Source organism: Herpailurus yagouaroundi, unplaced genomic scaffold (assembly GCF_014898765.1).
Source record: "Herpailurus yagouaroundi ecotype Mexico unplaced genomic scaffold, PumYag 428, whole genome shotgun sequence".
Taxonomy (NCBI): Eukaryota; Metazoa; Chordata; class Mammalia; order Carnivora; family Felidae; genus Herpailurus; species Herpailurus yagouaroundi.
This window is the reverse complement of record NW_024412645.1, coordinates 2,707,763-2,735,314: the sequence shown is the minus strand read 5'-3', so window position 1 is coordinate 2,735,314 and position 27,552 is coordinate 2,707,763. Positions and strand designations below refer to the sequence as shown.

General features: G+C 42.6%; 1 protein-coding gene across 1 annotated transcript in view; it reads left to right on the top strand.

Moving 5' to 3' along the window:
* Positions 1–27,552, top strand: part of KREMEN1 (kringle containing transmembrane protein 1) — a gene marked incomplete at its 5' end in the record, with an annotated part of 73,532 nt that overhangs the window by 41,429 nt on the left and 4,551 nt on the right. The window contains 5 exons of the mRNA XM_040463892.1: positions 3,891–4,015; positions 11,736–11,889; positions 23,070–23,402; positions 24,472–24,630; positions 26,012–26,096. Coding sequence (XP_040319826.1) covers positions 3,891–4,015; positions 11,736–11,889; positions 23,070–23,402; positions 24,472–24,630; positions 26,012–26,096 — 856 coding nt within the window. The remainder of the gene's footprint in view (positions 1–3,890; positions 4,016–11,735; positions 11,890–23,069; positions 23,403–24,471; positions 24,631–26,011; positions 26,097–27,552) is intronic.

Sequence of the window (27,552 nt, the reverse complement as noted above, 5' to 3'; positions counted from 1 at the left end):
GTTTTAGAGCACGGCTCCGTGAATACAGAGCCCTGGGAATACAATGGTGTGTGGAAGATACAGTTCTACCCTTAAGTCGTTCATGGTTAATTGGGGAGAGAGACACATGAACAAGTGTTTAGAATCAAGCACAGCTTAGGCTGCTACAGGACTACACAGCAGGAGCATATAATCTTCTTTGTAGGGTAGAGGGGGCCTTCCCTGGGGGAAGCAGTGCTCAGGCTGCAATGTTAAGCAGGAGAGAGTATTCCAAGCAAAGGAAAGGGCATGTACAAAAGTCCAGAGGCCAGAAAGCAACGTGCAGTGGGGAACCTTGCACATACACTGTCATTTAATTTGGCCTTCATCTAGAACCCGAGCTGAGGGAAAGGGGGGAGGGGAAGGGGAGAAAGCAGCACAGGTCAGGCAGGGCCTTGTGTACCATGTGAGAGAGTTTGGACTTGATCCTGAGGGGCTTTGAGGGTTTTCGGCAGGGCCCCTGCATATCTCTCCAGCTCCTACTGTTTTTCCCTCTCTCTGTCATGGGTCACCCTCACTTCTTTTTGTTCCTGCAGAGGACAGCATCGTTCTTGCCTCAAAAGCCTTTGTCCTTACCCTTCCTTATGCCTGCCACGTGTGGTAAAGATTATTCTGGTTGCAGTGTACTAGCCATTTTAGGGTGCGCCTAGAAGCAAGGAGGTAGAAGAGGGGGCTAATGCAGTGGTCTAAGTGGGAGGAGATGGTGGCTTAACCTGAGGAAGTGGCAGCATGGAGATAGACATGGACAGATGTCTGCGGTATGCAAGGAGATGGAATTGATGGTAATTGGCAAGTGATTGACTTGGGCATGACAAGCGTGATACCTTAGGCCATGGAGATTCAGGTGGTTGGAGCTACGGCGTGGTATGGTCTGACTTCCAGAGATCCACCACCCCACCCCACTGGAACATGAACTGCCTGGATTTGCTCATCAAACTGTGAGCGAAGCTTATAAGTTCCAGCTGCATTAATGCAACCCATAGCCTTGTTTACGTCTAATCTTAACATTTATGATTATATGCCTTGGGCTCTCTATAAGCTAATACATAATAACGTGCTTACTTATGAGCATAATAGAATAAATGAGACAAAAATCAGAATAAATGACCAGGATGATGATGATCAAGTAGTTCTTATTAAGAGCCATTAAATACATGGCTTGGGTTTCCATACACAAGGTCCCTTTAACAAACTCGGCTTATAGGTTACGCCCCCGCCTAGAGACACTTAACTCACTGCATTTGTTTAACCTCTAAAAAACCCAGCCATTCCCAGGCCAGGCTCTCACTGAACACCGGACTCCTACCGCCTAGAGCTTTTCTGTTTACATTCGCCACTATAGAGATTTGGTTTGTTTCCAAAAGATGCATTTTAACATTTGTGTGGTGAGCCACATTTGTTATATTTGAACCATGTGTGACGCAGGGGAGAAGGGTAACCACTTGGCTAGAAGGGGAAGGATGACTCTTTTGGTTAGCAGTGGTACTTCCTGCCAATTTAACAGGAACTGGTTAGATGTTGATGGTGGCAGAAATTTAGAAGTGTGTGTATGTACATACATACAGAATCACGCATATATTTTTATATGCCAACAGGCTAATGTGGATGTAAACCTTGTTAAACTGGACCATGCTGTTTTCTAGTCTTTTAAAAAAAAAAAAGATTTTTAATTTCTTGTTTAAGTTTATTTATTTTTATGAGAGAGAGCACAAGCAGGGGAGGGGCAGAGAGAGAAGTGGGGACAGAGGATCTGAAGCAGGCTCTATGCTGACAGCAGGGAGTCTGATGCGGGGCTTGAACTCACAAACCGTGAGATCATGACCTGAGTTGAAGTCAAACACTCAATCAACTGAGCCACCAAGTTCCCCTTAAAAGGTTTTGTTTTTAAGTAATCTCTACACCCAGCATGGGACTCAAACCCACAACCCTGAGATTAAGAGTCACACACTCCACCGGTTGAGCCAGCTAGATGCCCCTTTTTTCTAGTCTTAAATATAAAGGAAAAACACTTTCTAGGAGTCTGTTTGGCTCACTTTGGAATTAGATAATATATCTAGGTCTTAACTGACCTAGAAGTGCTTCTAGGACGAGGCCTCATTCATGTCTTATTATGTCTTCAGTTATATAAACTGTGAGGAGCCAAACAGCAAAAATAGGGGAAGGGCTTCATCTGATAGTGGAGTGATTCATAAGTTAATAACACAGATGGAAAACTAAGACCCAGAGAGGCTGATTTGTCCATGGCCCACAGTAAATTCCTTCCTTCCTTCAACAAACATATATTTAGTATGTATTATATAAGTGTATTAGTTACCTATTGCTGTATAACAAACTACCCTAGAACTTAGTTACTTAAAATGACACACATTTATTGTCTTACTTTCTATGGGTCAGGAAATCTGGACATGGTTTAGCTGGGTCCTCTGCTTCTAGGTTTCTTACCAGGCTGCAATCGTGGTGTCTTCTGGGACTGGGGTCTCCTATGAAGGCTCCACTGGAGAAGAACCTCCTTCAAGTACACATAGTTGTTGGTAGGATTCAGTAACTGCAAAAACTGAAAGTCTTGGTTTCTTTCTGGCTATTGGTTAAAGGCCACCCTCAGTTCCCTGACACATGGCTTCTCTGACATAGCATATTGTTTTATTAAAGTATATAAGCCAAGAAGGCAATAGATAGAGTCTACTAGGAAGACAGAAGTCACAGGCTCTTATAACCTCATCACAGAAATGGAATCCCATCAACTTTATCACATTCTGTTGGTCAAAAGCAGTGATGCAGCCCACACTCAAGAAGAGGGGATTCCACAATGGCATGAACACCAGGAGATGGCGATCATTGAGGGCCATCTTTGAAAGCTGTCTACCACAGTTGATACATATATTCAGGTTTCTTTATTCTCAGATACAGCTTTTTCTACTAGACAAAACCATCCGATTACATGATTGTGAAACACTAGTATGTTCATTGTGGTAAGCTGAATAATGACCCCCCCCAAAATGTCTATCCTGTAATCTCTGGAATCTTTTAATATGTTACCTTGCATGGCATAAAGGATTTTGCAGATGTACTTAAGTTGAGGATTTTTAGATGGGAAGATTATCCAGGTAGGCCCAATGTCATCACAGAGGTTCTTATAACAGAGAGGCAGAAGATCGGAGTCAGAGAAGGTGATGTGATGCTGGAAGCAGAGGGAGGGAAGGAGATATGATGGAGGCAGAGTTTGGAATGGTGTGGCCACAAGCCAAGGATTAGGGGCAGCTTCCAGGAGATGGAAAAGGCAGGGAACAGATACCCACTGTGCCTCCAAAAGGAACAAGTCCCTGCTGACCCCTTGATTTCAGTCCTGTAAGATCCATTTAGTACTTCTGACCTCCTGAACTGTAAGATAATGAATTTATGCTGTGTTAAGCCAATAGATTTGTAGTGATTTGTTCAAGCAGCTATAGGAAACGAATACACTCACTGAAGGCACTTTGGGAAGCCCACTTATGGAGCTCTCTAAGAACAAGGGGAGGCACAAGACAGGATGAAGGGCTTCCAAGGGCTTTTCCTGCCCTCCGGTGACTCCGAAACATAATTTGCCTATTGTAACTTTTTTATTTTGAGGAAATTGCTCTTAGTTCTCTTCAGTACTCAGTGGGTTAGTTAAAGGTGGACCCGGGCCTCACACACTCTTCACAAGAAAACAGAAACGTGGCATTTGCCAGATTACACTAAGACTTCCATTTTTAAAGCCTGTTGCTTATTATTTATTTGTACCTTAGGAGTAGAAACGTTAGCTGAGATGAAAGTACCTGGCACAAATCTCTCTTCCTTCTTTGTGTTTCACAGCCAGATGTTGTGAAATTCTTTTGCTTTTCTTTTTTCTCCAGTGCCTGGAAACCTTGGCTGCTACAAAGATCATGGGAACCCACCTCCTCTAACTGGCGCCAGTAAAACGTCTAACAAACTTACCATACAAACCTGCATCAGCTTTTGTCGGAGTCAGAGGTTCAAGGTAATGGCTCTATGGCTGTATATCTATAGAAAAGCATGAAAATATAAATGCATTCTGCTGAGATAACTTAAAAATATATATACTTTTTAAAAAAAGTATCAAACCGTATGACTACTTTTCTGCCAAGGAGGAGCTGGAGGAGGAATGGGGCTTGGCATTCAGGAGCGTGAAGTAGCATACTTGTCTAAAGATGGGGAGAGAAAAGAGAGGAAAATCTCAATATTTGCATCCCTATTTGACCTCTGACAGAATTATGTATTTCCTTGTGCCCTTGAATGTTATGAGCAGGGACATCTCTGGCTCCACGGGGGTTCTGGGAATAGGCCAAGGTAGTGGTTATTTCCTTGCTATGTTATGGGCCCTTGCCTGGACAAAATATTTTCTTTTCTTTCTGTCCTTTCCTCTATCTAAAATTCACTCCTTAGCTATTAAGATTCAGTAATGCTATTGTTTGCTATGTCTTTCCTTCCTTCTTTCCTTTTTCTTTCTTTTCTTTTGTCCTTCATTAATAATTCAGTGAAAAAGCCATTCATCAGGTCCAAGCAAGGAGAGTAGCCTGGCAAGGTCAGGGCTTTTGGGAGGCAGGTGGCTTAGAAAGGCAATTGGCCTAACATGATGGAGTGATTGGTTGCTTGCAAAAGGATTGAGCATACAAGTTAACATATTGAAGATAATGGGAGCCAGGTTCCTCACTATTGGCAAAGGGAGCCAGGGAAACCAAAATAAAGCCTAGACTGTCAGATGGGGATTGAAGTTATTAGTATATATTTTATGGTTTGGATATATAGAGAGAGAGCTATGGAAATAAATATAAACATGTTAGTAGGTCTGTGTGTGTATGTATATACATATATATTCCTTATCTCTGTCCACTGAGAGGACCTCAAACAGTGATACAGTGATAGCACAGAGCACACTTAGTCCTCAGATCTTGGTTTCTAGATATTGTTCTCCATTACATCAAAACTGGGACTCCTTGGGGTGCCTGGGTGCCTCAGTCAGTTAAGCGTCTGACTCTTGATTTTGGCTCAGGTCATGATCCCAGGGTCATCAGATCGAGCCCCATGTCAGGCTCTGTGCTGAGCATGGAACCTGCTTAAGATTCTTTATTGCTCGCTCTCTCTCTCTCTCTCTCTCTCCCCCTCCCTCTAAACAACAACAACAACAAAACAAAAAATAAATTAAAAGAAGAACTAGGGTTGCTTGGATAAAATTGCTAATTCTAGAGCTGATCCTGAGATAGTGCAAGAGGGGTCTGAAGCATGTTGTACAAGAAAGTAAGGAGGGGCCCCTGGGTGGCTCAGTTGGTTAAGTGTCCAAATTCAGCTCAGATCATGATCTCATGGTTCATTAGTTCAAGTCCCACCTTGGGCCCTCTGCTGTCAGTGCAGAGCCCACTTCAGATCCTCAGTCCACCTCTCTCTCTCTGCCCCTCCACTGCTCTCTCTCTCTCTCAAAAATAAACATAAAAGAAAAAAAAAAAAAGTAAGGAGTTATAGGGCTAGTCAAAAGGTCACAGAAACCAACTGGAAGGGTCTCCATGGTCCAAATAAGAATCCACAAATCCACACTGATATACATAAGTAAACAAATGAGGAGAAGAAAGGCATTTTCTTATAGGAGAATGGCAGCTAAGAAATGTAGATTATATGACAGAATTAGAAAATTCTCCATTTGGCAACCGTCATAGTAATAATTAATTCAGAGAACAAATATCAGGGTTTGCAGATATCCCATGACTTTATCTACTACTGGGTGAAAGTTGCATGAGGAACAGGGTATTTACATAGCCTCAAAGATTGCCCCATGAAATACTCTAAAGGGAAAACAAGAAATTCTGCTGTGCAGAGAACTGGCATATACTCCTTACTCAAGTGATCAAAGTTAGTATCACCAGTTATAGGGAAACTAAACATTCTATCCCACCTGACCTATCAAGAGCATAACATCACTTTGGTGATGTTTCTGCCCAAAATTCATAATATGAATCTAATCATGATGAAACGTTAGGCAAATCTGAAACAAGGGACATTCTGCAAGGTGACTAGCCTCTATTCTTCAAAACTGTCAAAGTCACAACGGTCAAAAAAGGACTGACAAACTGTTCTTAATGGGAGCATTAAACTAAAGAGACCTGACAACTAAGTACCTCTGTGATCCTGGATTAGATCCTTTTCTACAAAGGATATGATTCAGGCAGTTGCCGACTTGAATGTAGATTTCTAAGTAAAAGTGATAAGGAAGTTCTTTGTATTATTATTATAACTTTTCTGTCGGTTTGAAACTATTCCAGAATAAAAATACAGCCAAAGTACTTGAGAAAACACAACACCCATTAATGATAAAAGTCATCAGCAAACTAGGAATAGAATGGAACTTCCTCAACTGATTAAGAGCAGCTATCGAGAAATCTATAGCTAACATTATATTCAGTGGTAAAAGGTTTATTAAGTGCTTTCTACTTAATAAAATCAGGAAAAAATAGCGATGCCCATACTCACCTCTTTTTTTTTTTGTTTTTCTTTTTTCTTTTTTAATGCTTATTTATTTTTGAGAGAGCACTAGAGCACAGGGGAGGGGCAGAAAAGGAGTGCGGGGACAGAGGATCCAAAGTGGTCTCTGTGCTGACAGCAGAGAACCCAGTGCAAGGCTTGAACTCATGAACCATGAGATCATGACCTGACCTGAAGTCAGACGCTTAACTGAGCCACCCAGTTGCCCGCCCCCCATACATCTTCTTTTTAACACAGTACTGGAGATCCTTGCCAATGAAATAAAGCAAGAAAAAGAAAAGGCATGTAGGTTGGAAAGGAGGAAATAATTTTTTTAAATTTATGGACAACATGATCATGTATGTAGACAATTATACATAAGAGCTATTACAAATAATAAGTAAAGTTATCCAGGTTGCACATTACAAGGCCATATACAAAAGTCAGTTGCATTTCTATGTACCAGCAGTGAACAATTGGAAAATAAAAATTTTAAATTCCATTTACAATAGCATAAATAACTTTAGAATTAACAAATGATATTAAAGACCTATATACCAAATACTACATAATATTGCAAGAGTAAATTAAAGAAGACATAAATAAATATAAATACAGACATTGTTCATGGATTAGAAGACTCAATATTGTTAAAATGTCAATTTTTCCCAGATCTATAGATTCAATGCAATCCCAATCAAAATCATAGTGGGGTTTTTTTTGTTTGTTTTTTTGTTTTTTAGGAGCACCTGGGTGGCTCAGTTGGTTAAGTGTCCAACTTTGGCTCAGGTCATGATCTCACAGTTTGTGAGTTCAAGCCCCACATCAGGATCTGTGCTGACAGCTCAGAGCCTGGAGCCTGCTTTGGATTCTGTGTCTCCCTCTCTCTCTGCCCCTCCTGCTTGCACTCTGTCTGTCTGTCTGTCTCTCTCAAAAATAAATAAACATTAAAAAAAATTTAAAATTATAGTTTTTTTTTAATTTGTTAAGCTGATCTTAAAATTACATGGAAAGGCAGAGTACATAGAATAACTAAAATAATTAATTTTTAAAAAGGTCAACTTTTAAGGCCTAATCCTGCCTGATCTTAAGACTTTCTAGAAAGCTATAGTAATGAAGAGAGTAGTATTGGCATGAGAATAGTTATATAAATCAGGAGTTAGCAGACAGTGGTATGTAGACCAAATTCTACTACCTACCTACTTTTGTAAATAAAGTTTAATGAAACATAGCCACGCCCATTGTCTATGCCTGTTTTCATACTACAATAGCAAAGTTAAGTAGTTGACAAAAAACTGTCTGGCCCTCAAAGCCAGAAATGTTTACTATCTGACTTTTTATGAAAGAAAAAGGTTTTCAACTCCTGCTATAGGTATCAGTGAAACCAAATAGAGTCCAGAAATAGACTTGCACTTACATGAACAGTTGATTTTCAACAGAGATAAAGGATGGTCTTTCAACAAATAGTTCTGGAGGGGTGCCTGGGTTAAGCATCTGACTCTTGATTTCGGCTCAGATCATGACCTCACCATTGTGAGACTGAGCCTCATGTCGGGCTCTGCCCTGGGCATGGAGACTGCTTAAGATTCTCTCTCTCTCTCTCTCTCTCTCTCTCTCTCTCTCTCTCTGCTCCTCCCCCACTTGCATGCATCTGCTGTCTTGCTCTCAAAAAAAAAAAAAATAGTTCTGGAGAAAAACAGGAGCTCTTCATGAAGAAAAATGAACCTCCATGTTCAGATCATACCGAAGACCAAAGTTAACTTTAAATTATACTACTGAGAAAAGAGCTATGGTACTAGCATAAGGATGGATATATAGACCAATGGAATTGAAGTTAAAGTCCAGAAATAAGCCCACACATTTATTCATGGTCAGTTGAGTTTTTAAAGGGTGCCAAGATCATTCGATGGGAAAGAATAATCTTGTCAACACATAGTGTTGGGACAATTGGATAGCCACATGGAAAAGAATGAACCTCACTCTCTATATAAAAATTAACTAAAAATGAGCCAAAGACCTAAATGTAACTAGATCTAGCTTTAGAAGGAGCTCTTGGGGGTGTCTGGGTGACTTAGTCAGTTGAGCGTCCAACTTGATTTTGGCTTAGGTCATGTCATGATCTCAGGGTCATGGGATCGAGTCCTGCGTCAGGCTGCACTGGGCGTAGAGCCTATCTGGGATTCTCTCTTTCTCGTTCTGCTCCTCTCCCCTGCTCACGCTCTCTCTCTCTAATTAAAAAATAAATAAAAAATAATAGAAGGAACTCTTAGAAGGAAACATAAGTATAAATATTCATGACTTTAGTATTAGGCAATTGTTTTTTAGTTATGATAACAAAAGCACAAGCAACCAAAGAAAAAGTAAATTGGACTTCATCAAAATTTACAACTTTTGTGTGTCAGGAACACTACTGACACTATTAAGAAAATGAAAAAACAACTTACAGAATGGGAGAAAATATTTGTGAAGCATTTATCTGAATAAGGATTTAATGTCCAAAATATGTAAAGATCTCTTATAAGTTGACAATAAAAGGACAACTCAATTAAAAAATAGGCAAATGATTTAAATAGACATTTCTCTATAGAAGACATACAAATGGCCAAGAAGCACATGAAAATGTGCTCATATCATTAGTCTTTAGGGAAATGCAAACCAAAAGCATAATGAAATAATACATCACACAAGAAATAACCTTGAATGGTTGTAGTTTAAAAAAATTTTTTTTGAGGACAAAAACAAGCATTGGTGAGGATGTGGAGAAATTGGAGCCCTCATACATTGCTGGTGGAAATGTAAAATAGTACAGCTGCTATGGAAAACAGTTTGGCAGTTTCTCAAAAAGTTAAACATAACCTCATAACCCAGCAATTCCTCTCCTATACCTAAACCCAAGAGAATTGAAAACATAAGTTCACACAAAACCTTGTACATGAGTGTTCATAGCAGCATTATTATAAACTCAGTGTCCATTAACTGATGAACAGATGAATAAACTGTGGTATATCCATACTGTGGAATACTACTCAGCAACAAAAAGAAGATACAGTAAGATATACTGATACACACAACAATATTGATGAACTGCTAAAACGCTATGCTAATTAAGAGAAGTTAAACACAAAAGACTACATGCTCAACTCAAGATGGATCTTAGGTCTAATTAAAATGTAAAATGATAAAACTTGAGGAAACGAGGGGAGAAAATGTTCATGACCAGGGTTTACCTGGATTTAGGCAGAAAGTTCTTAGGTGTGACAGCAAAAGCATGATCCATAAAAGAAAAAAAATGGGTAAATTTTACTTTGGACTTCACTGAAATTAAAAATGTTTTGCTCTGTGAAAGACATTTTTAATTTTTTTTTTCAACGTTTATTCATTTTTGGGACAGAGAGAGACAGAGCATGAACGGGGGAGGGGCAGAGAGAGAGGGAGACACAGAATCGGAAACAGGCTCCAGGCTCTGAGCCATCAGCCCAGAGCCCGACGCGGGGCTCGAACTCACCGACAGCGAGATCGTGACCTGGCTGAAGTCGGACGCTTAACCGACTGCGCCACCCAGGCGCCCCTGTGAAAGACATTTTTAAAAGCATGAAAAGATAAGCCATAGCCTGGAAGAAAATATTTGCAAATCATATATACAGCAAAGGACTTATATGCAGAATGCATACACAAACTCTAAAAACTCATAGTAAAAAAAAAAAAACAACCCGATTTTTAAAAATGGGCAAAAGACTTGAACAGATACTTCACCAAAGACGATATAGAAATGGCAAATAAGCACATGAAAAGACATTCAACATCATCAACCACTAGGGTAATGCAGAAGAAACCCACTACACATCTATTAGAATGGCTAAAATAAAATATACTGACAATAACATGTGTTGACAAGGATATGGGGTAACTAGGACTCACATTGTTGTTGCAAATGTAAAATGATACAATCTCTCTGGAAAACATTTTGGTAGTTTCTTATAAACATACACTTACCATATAACCCAGGATCCCTATTCCTAGGTATTTACTTTGGAGAAATGAAAGTTTATGCTCACATAAAACTATATACAAATGTTTATAGCAACTCAATCCATAATCATGAAAAACTAGAAACAACCCAATGGATTAACAAACAGCAGTATATCTATGCACTGGACTACTTACTACTCAGCGGTAAAAAGGAGTGAACTACTGATACATGTGTCAGTTTGGATGAATCTCAAAGACAGTTGTGCTGAGTGGAAAGCCAGTCTCAAAAGGTTACATACTATATGATTCTATTTATGTGATATCTTAGTCCATTCTGGCTGCGGTACCAAACTTACCATAGACCGGGTAAACAAACATTTGTTTCTCATAGTTCTGGAGGCTAGAAGTAAAAGACCAAGCTTGTTGGCAGATTTGGTGTTTGGTGAGATATTGTCTCCCGGTTCAGAGATGGCCGTCTTCTTGCTGTATCTTCACATGGCAGAAGGGCCTTGGGAGCTCTGTGGGGTCTCTTTTATAAGAGCACTAATCCCATTCATGAGGGTCTGTGCTCTCATGACCCAATCACCTACCAAAGGCCCTACCTCCAACTACTATCATAGTGGGAGTTAGGATTTCAACATATGACTTTTGGAGGGACGTAAACATTCAGTCTTAGCGTGCAATATTCTTGAAAAAGCAAAACCATAGTAACAGCAAACTCGTAGGTAGCTGCCAAGGTTTGTTTATAGGAAGGAGAACTATAAAGTGGCAGGTTCAGGATAGGAAAGTTATTGGGGGTGGTGTGCCTGTTCTGTATCCTGATTGTTGTGATTGCACAGATCTATACATGGGTTAAAATTTACAGAACTACATACCATATAAATAGTTTTACCATATGGTAATAAATAAAATGAAAAGTTTTAATGGGGCCTGTAATGACTTTGCGCGGGAGAGTAGTCAGAAAGCACCTACCACCTGGCACATAGTAAACATTGAATAAAATGTTTAGCTGTTATTATTAATGTTTCAAGTTTGTGGGATTCCCCACACACACTGGCCCTAAAACTCACTTAAAAACCGTAGAGATACAAGCATTAAAAGGGATGCTCGCCAAAGGGGAAACATAGTTGTCTACAGTATGTAATGAGTACTGAGGGAATGGAGTGAGGGAGGAGCCAGAGGGTGAGGCTGGGGGCTTTTTCAGGCCACCTGACACCCCAGACTGACATTTACCGAGTGCTGTTTCTCTGCTGTGGCAGTTTGCTGGGATGGAGTCAGGCTATGCTTGCTTCTGTGGAAACAATCCTGATTACTGGAAGTACGGGGAGGCAGCCAGCACCGAGTGCAACAGCGTCTGCTTCGGGGATCACACCCAGCCCTGTGGCGGTGATGGCAGGATCATCCTCTTTGATAGTGAGTATGCCCTGTGCCCATTGCTGCCCAAGACACAGGAACCCTTGTGCCAGAGGAACCACCTGCCCAGCCTCCCTCCCCCCCCTTCCATTCATTCATTTTTTCATTGACATGGCAATACTTATTAAGCGCCTCCTGCAGGCCAGGCCCTGACCAGACCCTGGGGATACGACACTGACCAGGAAGACTCAGCCCCTGCCCTCTAGAAGGGAGGACAGACATTTAACAGTAATTAATTACGGTTGTGCCATGTGCTTGGAAGAGACGAGGCCTATCGTGGGGTACTTCGGCAACCTAGAAAAGATGACCTTTGCCACGTAATGTAGACACCGGTGTAGCTGTTCAGTATCAGCCTTAAGGTCCTCTTATTTTAATTGTTTGGTTTCCAAGCCCTTTAATGTCTTCCTTGGCATTTGGGATCTTATTGTGATGCAGCCGAGAAGAGAACATATGCTTCAACTTGTCTCTCCAGGGCTGATACTGAGTGTGCCCTGACCGGCCTCCTCTCTGACCCGCCACATCTGTGAGATGCTGGCTGGGGGTAGGGTGTGCTATGGATGGGGTATAGATCTGGGGCCTTGACCTCTCCTGCACCTTATTCTAACCTCTGGGCTACCTGATCCCTCATCACAACCCCCCGCATCCACTCAGTGGTAATGAGACTTTGTGAGAGCTAGAGTACCAATGTCGCTCCAGATTTTAAATGGTAGAAGGCAGACTGTCACAAGTGAGGCAGACAAAAGGAAAGGCTTGAGGTCACTAAGATACACTATAGAGTCTATGGTGTCTTTGTTAGGCGTGAGGCTTGAGTGGATGTACTCCTACCATCTCAACCCGAAGAGCAACTCAGCTTTAAGCAGAAATGTCATGTGGTGTATTCGTTTCCTAGGGCTACTATGACAAACGATCACAACTCAGGAGGATTCAAACAACAGAAATTTATTCTCTCATAGTTTGGGAGGCTAGAAGTTCAAAAGCAAGGTTTTGTCAGGGTCATGCTCCAGGGAAGACTTCCTTTGCCTCTTCCAAGCTTCTGGTCACTGTTGGCGGTCCTTGGCATTCCTTGGTTTGTAGCTGCATCACTGTAATCTCTACATCTTCCTTCACATGGCCATTTTCTCTCTGTCCGTCCGTGCCTCTCTGTCTCTCTGTATCTCCTCATAAGGGCGCTAGTCATTGGATTTAGGGCCCACTGTCATCTAGTGTGGCCTTATTTAACTTGATTACATATGTAGAGACCCTTTTTCCAAATAAGGGCACATTCATAGTTACCAGGCATGGTAGGACACAATCCAGCTACTACATATGGTGTATGTATGTACATATGGGGTATAAAGCCACCCCAAGTTTATAACTGAGCCTTTCACAGGTTATAGCTTAGATATTGTCAGAAGTGTGTGCTTGGGCAGAGGACGAGAGAAGGATTGGCAAGCGGAACTCATGTGGTCAACTGTTGGTCTTTTTGGTTGAGTGTGCCTGCTGGAGACTGCCAGTGGCTCCCTATACCTCCTGTTATGTCAAGACAAATATGGGGCACCTGGGTGGCTCAGTCGGTTGAGTCCAACTGTGGCCCAGGTCATAATCTCACGATTCGTGAGTTCAAGCCCTGCACTGGGCTCTCTGCTGTCAGCGCAGAGCCCATTTCAGATCCTCTGCCCCTCTCCCTCCCACTCTCTCTCTCTCTCTCAAAAGTAAACAAACAAACAAACAAACAAAAAAGACAAATACTCAGTTTAGTACCCCTATTAAAGCTAAAGACTGAAACTTGGCTAATGTTTAAGAATGGTTGGCGAATAATCTGTTCTGCACATCTATTTAGGTTTTCACTACCGAAGTCCATTATTATAAAATCCTCTGCTTTGACACCCTAGCCCAGAAGAGTATGCTTACTGAGCTTACAAATTGCCTGGCCTACTCTTAAGTGGCAAAAGAAAGGAAATAAACACTGAGTACGTAGAGTGGGTGTTAAGGCTTTACATAAATTATAAATTTACATAAGTTAGGTCCTTCTGGCAGCCGTCTAAGAAAGGCATTATTACCATCAGTCTCTTTTTACAGAAGAGAGTTCTAGGACATGGAAAGGGTAAATATCTTGCCAGGACTTCCACCACCAGCAAGCCGTAGGATTACACAGTAAACAGAAAGAAAGCAGAGTATGTGGGTTTGCTACCTGTTTTTCTATTTTAAACAGAATACGGTGTTAATTTTTTTTTACTGGAGAATAGATGGTGGTGAGCATATGGAGAAATTGGAACACACATTCCTTGCTGGTGGAAATGTTAAATGGTGCAGCTGCTGTGGAAAACAGTCTGGCAGTTCCTCAAACGTGAAGGAGAATTACCTTATGACCCAGCAATTCCACTCCTACATATATACCCAAGGGAGTTGAAAACATATGTTCACACAAAAACTACTCCCTGAGTGTTCATGGCAACACTGTTCACAATAGCCCCAAAGTGGCACCAACCCAAATGTCCATCAGCAGAAGAGTGGCTCAACAAAGTATGCTATATCCACGTAATGGAATATTATTCAGCCACAAAAAGGAATGAATTACTGATACGTGCTATACTGTGAATGAACCTTGAAAACATTGTGCTAAGTGAAAGAAACCACACATGTTGGGCCACATATTTTATGATTCCACTTATAGGCAAATCCATACAGACAGAAGACAGATTAGTGGTCACCAAGGGAGGAGAGGGGAGGGATGGGAAGTGACCACTTAGTGAATATAGGTTTTCTTGTCGGGGTGATGAAAAATGTTCTGGAATTAGATAATATCAGTGGCTGTACAATACTGTGAATATCATACCACTGAATTGTACACTTTAAAATTGTTTGGGGCGCCTGGGTGGCTCAGTCGGTTAAGTGTCCGACTTCAGCCCAGGTCATGATCTCACAGTTAGTGAGTTCGAGCCCCGTGTCGGGCTCTGTGCTGACAGCTCGGAGCCTGGAGCCTGCTTGGGATTCTGTGTCTCCCTCTCTCTGCTCCTCCCCCGCTCATGCTTGCACTCTGTCTCTGTCAAAAATAAACTTAAAAAAAAATTTTTTTTTAATAAAATAAAATAAAATTGTTAAAATGGTGGATTATATATAAATTAAAAAACAGAATATTTTTACATGGTAATATTTCATTTCGCACATTTTGATTGGGTGTCTGCTGTGTGACAAATAGAGTTACGTTTTCTTTAGTACAGTGCCTGTACTGGACGTGTCAAATGGACATAATGTGGCTTAAAGTCAGTCAGGTACCAAGTATCATCTTTGGTACTCTATCTGGGAGATAGAGCTGGGTCTCACACAAAGGTGCAGTGAGATGAATTAATTATAATGAAAATAATGGCTGTCTCTTGAGCACTCGCTGTGTGCCAGCCTTGATTCCAGGTTCTTTTGTTTATGTTATTTAACCCTCACAACAGCCCTGCCGATAAGGAAACTGTGGCTCAAAAGATAAAATAATTTGTCCAAGTGAATAAGAGCCAAATTCCGAACTCAAACCCAGGTTTGCCACAATTTTTATTTCTCTATTTGCAGCAACTAGAATCCCTTTTATTAACAACAATAAAATAGGTCATGATAGCAGATCCAGTTTAATGCTTTAAAAGCATGTGACTAGAGTGTGCCTGGTGGCTCTGATTATTATCAAACCGGCCCCTTCTGCAGCCGTCCAGAAGCTGCCCTCTCTGGCTTCCATTGCTTCAGGGACTGACAGGGTTGGCCTTCTGAGAAGCTGCCTGCTCCAGTCTCCAGAGGCCCTGATGTGTGTTGACCGGCAGGGACCCCTGACCATAGCCAGCTCCAATAACTCCCACTCCTCAGCTCTGCAAAGAAAGGTACAAAATGCAGCCCTGTAGAAATAATCTCTGAAGTTTCCTTGCTAGAGGGGAAAGTGGTCTAAATAGCTCAAGTATTACCTCATAGAAGTCTTTATGATGCATTGGATAAAGCTGAGCATTTTGGAGATGGTGACTACAGACTGGCCCATAATTTGGGAGGACAAAGATGTCTCTTTAAAAAGATCGGAGGGGCGCCTGGGTGGCTCAGTCAGTTGAGAATCCGACTTTGGCACAGGTCATGATCTCACAGTCCGTGAGTTCGAGCCCCGCATCGGGCTCTGTGCTGACAGCTCGGAGCCTGGAGCCTGCTTCGGATTCTGTGTCTCCCTCTCTCTCTGCCCCTCCCCTGCTCATGCTCTGTCTCTGTCTCTGTCTCTCTCTCTCTCTCTCTCTCTCTCTGTCAAAAATAAATGAACATTAAAATAAATTTTTTTTTTAAGATTTTTTTTTTTTTTTTTTTTAGAGATTTTTTAAAGATTGGAGAAAGGGACCAGGTGATGGTTTCCCAGCATATCAGGCTCTGCTACCAGTGTGGCCGGAACCCAGGTCCCAGTCAGAATGTCCGTGGATACCTCTTGTTCTCCGCTCTGGGCTCCTCAGCTCTAGTGGCTCTTAGGCTGCGTTTGCACTTCAGGAGAGGGACTATGGAGGCTGCTGTCTGCTCTGTCATCATTGCCACATCAAGTAATTTGCCGTAGGCTGTCTGTCTGACTGATTTTCCAGCAAACTCTCCTGAGCTTCGGGAGGTTGCTGAAGTAGGCTGGATACTGTGTGTAAATGCAGCACTAACAGAAGATTCAGAGCTCCTACTGCCTCTAGGACTCAATTTTATTGAATTATCGGAACCAAATAAAAGATCAGAGAGGCTGGAGTGCCTGGATGGCTCAGTTGGTTAAGCTCTCGACTCTTGATTTCAGCTCAGATCATGATCTCAAGGTTCATGAGATCGAGCTCTGTGGGGGGCTCTACAGTGACAGTGCAGAGCCTGCTTGGGATTCCCTCTCTCTCTCTCTCTCTGTCTCTCTCTCTCTCTCTCTGCCTCTCCCCATCTCAGGCCTCTCTCTCTCTCAAAATAAATAAATTAAAAACATTAAAACATTAAACAATATTTAAAACATAAGAAAGAAAGAAAGAAAGAAAGAGAAAGAAAGAAAACGAAAGAGAAAAAGGTCAGAGAGGCAGGAGTCAAGAGTAGGCTACAGAGGCTGCCCAGGCTGGCCTCTTGGGTACCTCTCAGCTTCTAGACACTGAAAAGACAGGGGAGTCGTGGATTGGCTCCTACTCTGTAACATTAGTTGAGCACATATAGTTTTATAGGGCACTTCACTGTATTTGCTTTTCATGCATTCCCTCCCTTAATTACAATACTGTTGAAGCAGATACTATTATCCTTATCTGCCTGAGGAGAAAGTTGAGGGTCATAAAAGTTCAGTAGCTTTCCCCAGGTCCCACAGATGGAGATACTTCCCTCCCTCATAGAACTTCTGTTTCAGTGGAAAGAGAAGAGATTAATGGTGAAAAATATTGAGGGCCTAAGGTCCAGTAAAATCTGACCACTAAGATTGCATTAGTAATATTATTTCATAGACTCCAAGACACTATCAGTTGTGAGATGCAACATCCTTTTACGTATCACTGAGGGGAAAAAAATTCTTCCAATTAAACAGTGACATGCCTTGATTGACAGATACCTTCCACTTTTAAAGATTAAAATGTTCCCCCCAGAACTGATGGAATATGGTAATACTCTTTTCCTTTTCTGGGTCCACTGGAATCTGATTCATGGCTAGGACCCATTTGGTTAGGGTTTATTTCCTTCGACATGTCCAGTGCCGTTCGTGTCTAGAAGCGGACCACTCGGCTGCATCTGGGGGAGGCTGGCTGTTCCCAGCTAATGCCTGAAGTCTATTCCTGAAGAAACTGACTTAGCTAATACCGAGGCTGGCTGGAGATGCTAAATCAAAGAAGGTAGGAAGACACTGGCATTCTGCCACTGGAGGTTTTGCCCAGGGCTATTCCAGGGCCTCCACCTGCTCAGGTTGTATGTGTCAGGCCAATCTCCCCTTCAAAAATAAGATTTGACTATATTCCTGAGTTTCAAGTTTCCTGTTGAATTATCACTGAATTTTAGTAATCTATCATAGATGTCATGTGTCTGCTCTCAAAATTGCTGAACTGAATCTGCTGTTTGCATGGCACACATCTGGAAATCAAAAGTACTAAGTTTAAGGTCTGCCTTTTGGTGTTGAAATATCAGTTTAAACTGAACACTTTATTCTTTACAAATAATAACAGTAGTATAGCTAATGCTGAGCTTACACTATGTGCCAGTTCCTGTACTAAACACTTTACATAGATCAACTCCTTTTAATTCTTATAAAACCCATGAGGGAGAAACTATTATTATTTTCATTGGTATGGATAAGGAAACTGAGGTATCTAGTTTCTTGTGCAAATTCAGTTAGGATGTGGGAAAGTCAGGATGATTACCCAGGAAATCTTCTTCTACAGCTTCCCTTTTTAAAAATTTTGGGTTTATGAGGTATAATTTAGATACAGTAAAAATCGCCCTTCTAGTTGTACAGTTTGATAAGATTTGACAAACAAATACACAGTCAAGATATAGAACATTTTCATCACCTCAAAAAGATCTCTTGTCCCTTTTGTGCTGTTTTTTTTTTCCGCCCCCAGCCCGTAGCGACCACAGATCTGTATTCCATCTGCATAGTTCTGTCTTTTGAAGAATGTCATATAAATGGAATCATATAGTATGTAACCATTTATGTCTGTCTTCTTAGTGTACTGCTTTTGAGATTCACCCACGATTGTTTCTGTAGCTCCTTTTTATTGCTAAGAAGCATGGCTTTATACAAATCTATCACAATTTGTTCATCCATTTACCCATTGATAAACATTGGTCTGTCTATGATAAAGATGCTGTGAAGCTGCTCTTCACCTAAATGTACAGGTGTTTGTGTGAGCACGCGCTTTCATTTCTCTCGGGTAAATACCCAGAAGTAGGATTTCTGGGTCATATGCTAAGTGTGTATTTGGCATTATAAGACACTACCAACTGTTTTCCAAATTGGCCATACCATTTTGCATTCTGACAAACAATACATGAGACTTCTTAGTTGCTCCTCATCCTCTCCTGCCCTTTGTAAAGTCTTTTGTTTTGTTTTGTTTTTAGAGTTAGCCATTCTAGCAGGTACACAGTGGTAACTCATGTTTTTAAAAAAATTTTTTTAATGTTTGTTTATTTTTGAGAGAGAGAGACAGCACAAGCAGAGGAGGAGCAGAGAGAGAGAGGGAGACATAGAATTCAAAGAAGGCTCCAGGTTCTGAGCTGTCAGCACAGAGCCTGATGTGGGACTTGAACTCACAAACCGTGATATCATGACCTGAGCCAAAGTCATATGTTTAAGCGACTGAGCCACCCAGGCGCCTCAGCTCATTATGGTTTTAATTTGCATTTCTGTAATTACCAACGATAGTGAACATCTTTTCATGTTCTTATTTGCCATCCGGTATATTCTTTTGGCCAAAAGAAATTCCTTTAGCATTTTCTCTAATGCAGGTCTGCTGTCAGTGGCTTCTCTCAACTTTTGTTTGAGAAAACCTTATTTCACCTTCATTTTAGAAAAATGTCTTTGCTGGATATTGAATTCTATGCTGAGAGGTTTGTTTTGTTTTGTTTTTTTTTTCTTTATGTATCTCAAAAATGCTCCCTTGGGGCGCCTGGGTGGCGCAGTCGGTTAAGCGTCCGACTTCAGCCAGGTCACTATCTCGCGGTCTGTGAGTTCGAGTCCCGCGTCAGGCTCTGGGCTGATGGCTCAGAGCCTGGAGCCTGTTTCCGATTCTGTGTCTCCCTCTCTCTCTGCCCCTCCCCTGTTCATTCTCTGTCTCTCTCTGTCCCAAAAATAAATAAACGTTGAAAAAAAATAAAAAAAAAAAAATGCTCCCTTGCCTTGTGACTTGCACAGTTTCTAGTGATGTTGGCTCTATCTTTGTTCCCCGTATGTAATCTTTTCCCTTCTCTGCCTGCTTTCTGGAATTTATGTTTGTTTTTGGTTTTCAGCATTTGACTATGATGTATCTAGGTGTGTTTTTTGTTTGTTTTGTTTGTTTTTAATTTTTGTTTTTAAATTGGTTTGCTTGTTATTTGCCTAGATTCCTAGATCACCTTTCATTGACTTTGGAGCATTCTTAGCCATTATCTCTTCAAATATTTCTTCTGCCCCCTTCTCTTTTTCTTCTCTTGCTAGAACTCCAGTTGTTAGATCATTTGATATTGTTCCACAGCTACTGGAGACTCCATTCTATTTTCGGTTTTTTTCCTCACTTCTTTTTTTCCTCTGTTTTTCATTTCAGATAATTTCTATTGACCTGTCTTCAAATTTATTGATTCTTTCCTTAGCTGTGTGTAGTCTGTTTATAAGTCCATCAAAGGAATTCTTCATCTCTGATATTGTTTCATTTATAACATTTATATGTGACTCTTTTTTTAGTTACCATATCTTTACTGGAATTTCCAATCTGTCCAGGAATGTTGCCCATCTTTTCCACTAGATCTTTTTTGTATTAATCATGTGGCCCCTGGCTGATAGTTCTATAACATCTGCATCATTATTTTTTTTTTCAACGTTTATTTATTTTTGGGACAGAGAGAGACAGAGCATGAACGGGGGAGGGGCAGAGAGAGAGGGAGACACAGAATCGGAAACAGGCTCCAGGCTCCGAGCCATCAGCCCAGAGCCTGACGCGGGGCTCGAACTCCCGGACCGCGAGATCGTGACCTGGCTGAAGTCGGACGCTTAACCGACTGCGTCACCCAGGCACCCCACATCTGCGTCATTATTGAGTCTGATCCTATAGATTGTTTTATCGCTTGACCATGAGTCTTTTTTTTTCCACTTCTTCTTTCCTTCCTTGCTTGCTTGTTTTATATGTGTGTTGTCATATTTTATTGAATGCCATACATTATGTGTAGAAGAACAGTAGAGACTGAGTATATAGAATAGTATATAGTATATAGACTGAGTATATAGTATATAGAATATATACTATATAGAATTCTATATATAGTATACAGAAATGGGAAGGCCTGTTTAGTGTGGGGATTGAGCCATTATATCAGTAGTTGAGCTGGGTTTGGGTATTATTGTTTCTGTCTTTACCCTGAGTGTGCATCAGTCTTCAAATTCTTCCAGCGATAGGCTGCTGTTGTCTTGTGGCTTAGTGTGGAGCCTGGGATACCAGTGGGTTTTGGGTCTTTGGTTTTTTTTTCAGTGTTTCTGTTCCTTCCTCAGATTTGAGTAGCTTCTACATACCTTGCCACAGAAGGGATCTTTCTTTACCCTCTTTCCCCTCCCTCAATGGCAGGCTGCTATTGCTTATTACTTGGTGCTATGCTAGTGGTGAGCTGAGGGGGTTCCTGCCCTCCTACTTCATACATAGTCTTAGACAGGACATCACTGGGCCTCAGAGGTGGGGCCTTTTCAGCATTCCCACACACCCCCTCTCTTGCCAGCAGTCAAACACTGCCTTGTTTGAATCCCATCTCTCAGGGGCAGCAGACCTCCGCTTTGCATTGGTGCAGGATCTGGGGGCTCAAGGCAGCTGGGGGCTGATGCCTTTGCCTCTGCTTTTCCCTCAGAAGCAGTGGGTCTTTGCCTGGTTACTCTGGCAGAAAGGAGGGAGTTTCCTGTTCCCTCTACTGAGGCAAACAGGTTTTGCTTCTGCCCCTCCAGTGGCCCTGGGAGCAATAGGGTTTGCAGAAGCTTGAGGCTTTTGCCTCTTTTGAGAGGAGGGTCTAGGAAGCTGGCAATGTTTCACACCTGTCCGCCAACAGCAGTGATCATTCCTGTACAAGTGCCACCAAGGGGGACTCTGGCCTCCTTCCCTACCCCAGTCATTCTTGTGGGCACTGGGTGAGGGTCTGCTCAGAACTGCTTGCAAGTGAGTGCAGATTCCCACCGTGTCTGGGGCCCCTGCTCATTCTAGACTGAGAGGCTAGCCCATGCTCAACATTTTAGCTCCTTTCATCTTACTTGCTTTTTTTTTTTTTTTTTTTGGTGGTCACCTCTTCCTCTCATGCCCTGTTAAAAATGAAACACTTTGGGGCGCCTGGGTGGCTCAGTCGGTTAAGCATCTGACTTCGGCTCAGGTCACGATCTCACAGTCTGTGAGTTCGAGCCCCACGTTGGGCTGTGTGCTGGCAGCCCAGAGCCTGGAGCCTGCTTTGGATTCTGTATCTTCCTCTCTCTCTGCCCCTCCCCCGCTCACACTGTGTCTGTCTGTCTGTCTCTCTCACACACAAATAAACATTAAAAAAAAAAATTTTTTTTAAATGAAACACTTTGTGTGCCCCGACTCTCCTCAGAAGGACTTCTTACTTTTTAGAGGTTACTTCTCTTGGTGGTCTTGACACTTCAGCTTTCTGATGGTATAAGGAAGAGTTTTGAGCTTTTTCTCATTGTCCGGATGGGAGCAGCATTCTCTTACTGCTTTCTACATACTGAAGGGAAGTGGGACTCCCCCTAAGCCTGCCTTTTAAATCCCAGCCGTACACTCCATCTCAGGGACTTTCATTTCCAGGATCTCATTTACACTTCACTCATTCAGATACAGTGAAGTGGTTGTATCCCCTTCAGAGAATTCGCCAACCCCAAAGGGGAGTCCAGAGAAACCAAATGTGCTTAGTACAGAGTAATCAGAACCGAGTATTTCCACTGTGCAGAAAGTCACATCTTGGGCCGGTTTTCTCCTGCTTGATAAATGTGTGGACCCTCACGTGAGCATTGCACCCCTAATGTATCAGGAGTGCCCGAGCAGCAGTAAAGCCCTTCTCTTTTTACGACTTTAGTTCATCAAGTGCCTGCCCTGCCAAAGAGGCCCCGGCATATTCATGTGCTTCATCTCATCTGTCCTCACGCATCCGTGTGATACAGGAACAGGTGGTGGTCTCTCCATCCTCCAAACGAGAAAGGCAGAGTTCTAGAAGTGAAGTGCAGCCCCCGGGATCACATCGCCCAGCTGGTCCCGAACCTAGACTCTCTGACTCCAGTCCTGCCCCCACGTAGGCCGAGCCTCTGTGCTCACTGTGCTGTGTGCTAATTCTAAAGTCTCCTGGGCAAAAAAAAAAGAACAACCAAACCCTCTAAAGTCATTTGTTCAGGGTTTAAGCGATTCATTCTGTGATTTGATCCTGAAACCTAAGACAGTCTGGTCTTGTAGACAAAAAACAATGTCCCAAACTGGATCACATTAGTTAGGAAGAGTTTTGTTTGTAACTGTGGCTGAGCCCCAGGCTGAGGGCCGGTGTCCTTGTGTCTTCCACAGCTCTCGTTGGTGCCTGCGGCGGGAACTACTCGGCCATGACCGCAGTGGTCTATTCCCCTGACTTTCCCGATACCTACGCCACGGGGAGGGTCTGCTACTGGACCATCCGGGTTCCGGGAGCCTCTCACATCCACTTCAACTTCACCTTGTTCGACATCAGGGATTCCGCAGACATGGTGGAGCTGCTGGACGGCTACACCCACCGTGTCCTGGTCCGTTTCAATGGGAGGAACCGCCCACCTCTGTCCTTTAACGTCTCTCTGGATTTTATCATTTTGTATTTCTTCTCTGATCGCATCAATCAAGCCCAGGGATTTGCTGTCTTATACCAAGGTAACCCTTCCCGGCCTTCTTCGGGGCCCTCCAGGCTGTGCCTCAGGTTCCGCTTGCACACTGTGGTGACCTGAGGGCCCTGGTCAGGTCTTGCTGGGGCTGTGAGTCAGGAGCTACAGGCTCAATTTGCAGGTTTTCCCACCTCCTGTTTCAAAACTTGTGTACACTTCATGATACAGGAAAGAGGCAACACCTGTCCATTTTGCTACTTTAGTTGTTCCGGTGACAATTTTCATGGCAGGGTTGAAAGAAGAGCTGAAAGAAAGAGCTGAGACTGATAGAATTAGAAGGCTTTAAAAAGGTCATTTGGTCCATCCTCCTGCCTTTCAATATCCTAACCAATCCCAAAAGACTAGTTTCCCATCTTTCTTTAAACCCTCCTAAGGGACACCTGCCTGGCTCAGTCAGAAGTACATGCAACTCTTGATCTCAGAGTCATGAGTTGGAGCCCTTTGTTGACTGTAGAGATTACTAAAAAAAAATAAATAAATAAACATAGCTTTAAAAAGAAAATGAACAACAGGAAAAGCCCAATATAACTTTTAAAAAAGCCTTCCTAAGGTGGAGCCCCATTCTCTGACTCTGATGTGTACACGCATATGCCGGGCACATCTCTTTGCCAGCACGCAAGAAACACAAGGGTGTCTGAGACCTGGTCGTTGTCCTGGATGCCAAGGGCATCAGGAACAGATCAATCAGTGTGTGCTACAGGAACTCAGAGGGAGGAGGCATCTCCTCAGGTGGGACAGTCTTGAGAACAGGTAGGATTTGGGTGAATAGTTAGGAAGAGGGTGCCATCGCTGCAGAGGTGCAAGGAAAACAAGAAAGCATGCTCAGGTGTCCTCAAAGAGACCAGTCAAATAGTAGGAGTTGACAGCTCCTTCCTTCTGTGACTTTCTGGGCCAGAGCCTGACAGGTTCTGCTTTGGGGCTAGTGGGGTCAGTGGAGAGAATTACGCGCAGAGGTGAATTAGAAAAAAACCCGCCTTCTCATAGCCAGTACTTTCTCCTCCGAAGTTCTCCGTTGTCTGTATCAGCATTCTTCTCACTTAATTCCTTTGATCTTCCAGCCGTCAAGGAAGAGCTGCCACAGGAGAGGCCCACTGCCAACCAGACACTGGCTGAGGTGATCACGGAGCAAGCCAACCTCAGCGTCAGTGCAGCCCGGTCCTCCAAAGTCCTCTATGTCATCACCACCAGCCCTAGCCACCCACCCCAGACTGTCCCAGGTAGCAGTTCCCAGATACCACGAAAGGGGATGGAAGCCACGGGGCTTGAGGGCAGTGCTTTTGGCAGTTAGAGAAAGAGCACTCACTCTCTCTGTCCCAAAAATAAATAAAACGTTGAAAAAAAAAAAAAAAAAAGAATAAAAAAGGGGCGCCTGGGTGGCGCAGTCGGTTAAGCGTCCGACTTCAGCCAGGTCACGATCTCGCGGTCCGTGAGTTCGAGCCCCGCGTCGGGCTCTGGGCTGATGGCTCAGAGCCTGGAGCCTGCTTCCAATTCTGTGTCTCCCTCTCTCTGCCCCTCCCCCGTTCATGCTCTGTCTCTCTCTCTCCCAAAAATAAATAAAACGTTGAAAAAAAAAAAAAGAGCACTCTTCTGAGGCGGGTTGTGGGCACTGGCTCTGTGACAGTCCTGGCCTTTGAGGGACATTCTCTCATTAGCTTGATTCCTTGGTCCTCAAGAGAAAGTGCTCCCCTCCAAAGATCCAGCATGAGTGTCTTCGTACATTGTGATTAATCAGCTAATCCATCACTTTCTCACTTGGAGAATATCCTTCTGGAGCTCCAAGTTGTAGCTCGCTAAATTCACTGGCATTTACAAGAGCTCCATTCATTCATTCATTCATTCATTCATTCATTCAAAAGATATGTAAGCGCTTCAGTGGTGCCAGGCGCTGTTGTAGGCAGTCAACATCCCTGCCCTCCTATGGCCTGTAAGTGCGAAGAGAGAGACAAGAAGCAAAATAACAGGTCAGATAGTGACAAGAGCTGTGAAGAAAAGTTATGCAGGAGAGAGACAGTGGCTAACTTGGTTGTGGCATACTCTGTATTCTCTTCTGCCAGGGAAGGTGGAGCCTTTATGAGCTGGGAGACGTGCCAAGTACCTACCGTTAGTAGTTATCCAGCCTAGGTATTTTCCCCTGCAGACCCCCTTAGAAGGTCAGGGAGGAGAGTCCATCCAGTGCTTGCTCTGCGTTGTTTGTTTTTATATCCCGGTAGGATTTCACAGGTCACACATCTCATTCCTCAGATAAGGAAACTGATGCCCAAAGAGTTTATGTAACTCATCTGTGTTTGCACAGTTATTCCAGTGGTAAAGACACAGTGTATATCACTCCTTTCAACTCCCAAGTTGAATGCACTCTGGCCCACACTGCCTGCTTCTCTCCAAGAGGGAGCTCTAGAGCAAGGTGAGGTGCTCAGAGGGCCCCGGGCTCCTTGCCAGCCCAGCTCTCCGCTGTGTTTGGTGGCTGCCCCCACCTACAGAGGGCTCCTCAGCCACACCTGCATTTCTGAGCTACCAGTGTTCATTTGCGGCTTCCAACAGACCTCCTTCTGAAAACTGAGCTCAAACGGGTCCAATAAGCCCTGTCTTTTATACTTGCAGGATGGACAGTATATGGCCTGGCAACCCTTCTCATCCTTACAGTCACGGCCATTGTAGCAAAGATACTTCTGCACGTCACATTCAAGTGAGTATGATGGAAAGTTGCCTGATTCCGGGAAGGGAAGGCTCTGAACTCCTTTTATGCTGCGCTTCATTTGTCTGGGAGCAATTGTAATATCAGAACATGATTCCAAAGCCCTTAGTCCTAAGGCAACATAAGTCAGTACACATTCCTCATTCTCTGTAGAGTGAAATGTACAACTGGACAAATCTCACTGAGGTTTGAGGGATCGTGTTTGCTCCTGATTCAAGGGATATGATTTCAAGGAGGATTGAAATAGTCTGGGCATAAAAAGCAACAATTTCCAATTTTTGGCTTGTGCTGGCCCCTTAAAAAAATCTTCACGTAAGAACAAAGATTTCTAAAACACTCTCACTCATATTTCCTAATGCCTTCTAGAAATTAGGAAACATCCTTAGGAGGAGAATCCTAATATTTTATTATGTATTGCTTCATAATTATTTAAAAACAATTACTTAAGAGATCCTTCCGTTCTGACCAATAAGGGAAAAAATATTTCCTTCCCTTACTTTGCTACTTGGGTTTAACAGTTCCGCCTTCCAGGAAAGGAGGCAATTATTCATGCTACTGATGTTTGTGTACTTACAGAGAAGAGCTCTGACTTTTGCTAGACTCTGTCTTTCCTGTAGCTCCCAGGCCAGGCTTGCTCCTTTTTTCCCCACCGGTTTTATTGAGCTATAACTGATATACAGGCTCTATTTCAAGGCCTTTCCTGACCATTGGTGTCTTATAAAAGCCACCCTTGTCCTGACCTTCTCACTTCTCACTTCTTCACTCCACCACAGAAGTTTTGATATGCTGGCTCCTCCATTGCTTTGTGAAGGCTGCCCTTGTAGGCCTCTGTACCCTGTACCTCACATTTTTCAGTGGAAATAATGTCTTTTTTAGTGTTTACTGAGTTCACTCTCATATATAATAAGAGATATAATATAATTTGTATATAATTTATATATAATATTATATATATGCATATATATACATGTCTATATCTATATCTATCTCTATATCTATCTATATCTATATCTATACATATCTTTTTTCTAAGTCGCAATTCACATGGTCTGGGAAAGCCTCTCAGGTGCAGCAAGAGAGCAGGAGGCTTTCTGTAGGGCCCAGCACTCTGCCACACACCCAGGCCCTAAAGCACATGTCTGACTCCCTTGTGACACTGGGGTCCCTCTGCAGCTTCCCTAGCAGGCAGCCCTGGGGGCTGACATGGGGACAAGGGCACATGTTGGCAATAAGGCAGGACCTGCTTCAGAGATTTTGGCTTTCTCTTGTTTTAACTAGGTGGGCTTCCAGATAAATATCATTGAAGAAATGTTCTATTTAAAAAAGAAAAAGAAAAAGAGAGAGAGAAGGAAAGGAAAGAAAGGAAGAAAGAAAGAAAGAAAGAAAGAAAGAAAGAAAGAAAAGAAAGAAAGAAAGAAAGAAAGAAAGAAAGAAAGAAAGAAAGAAA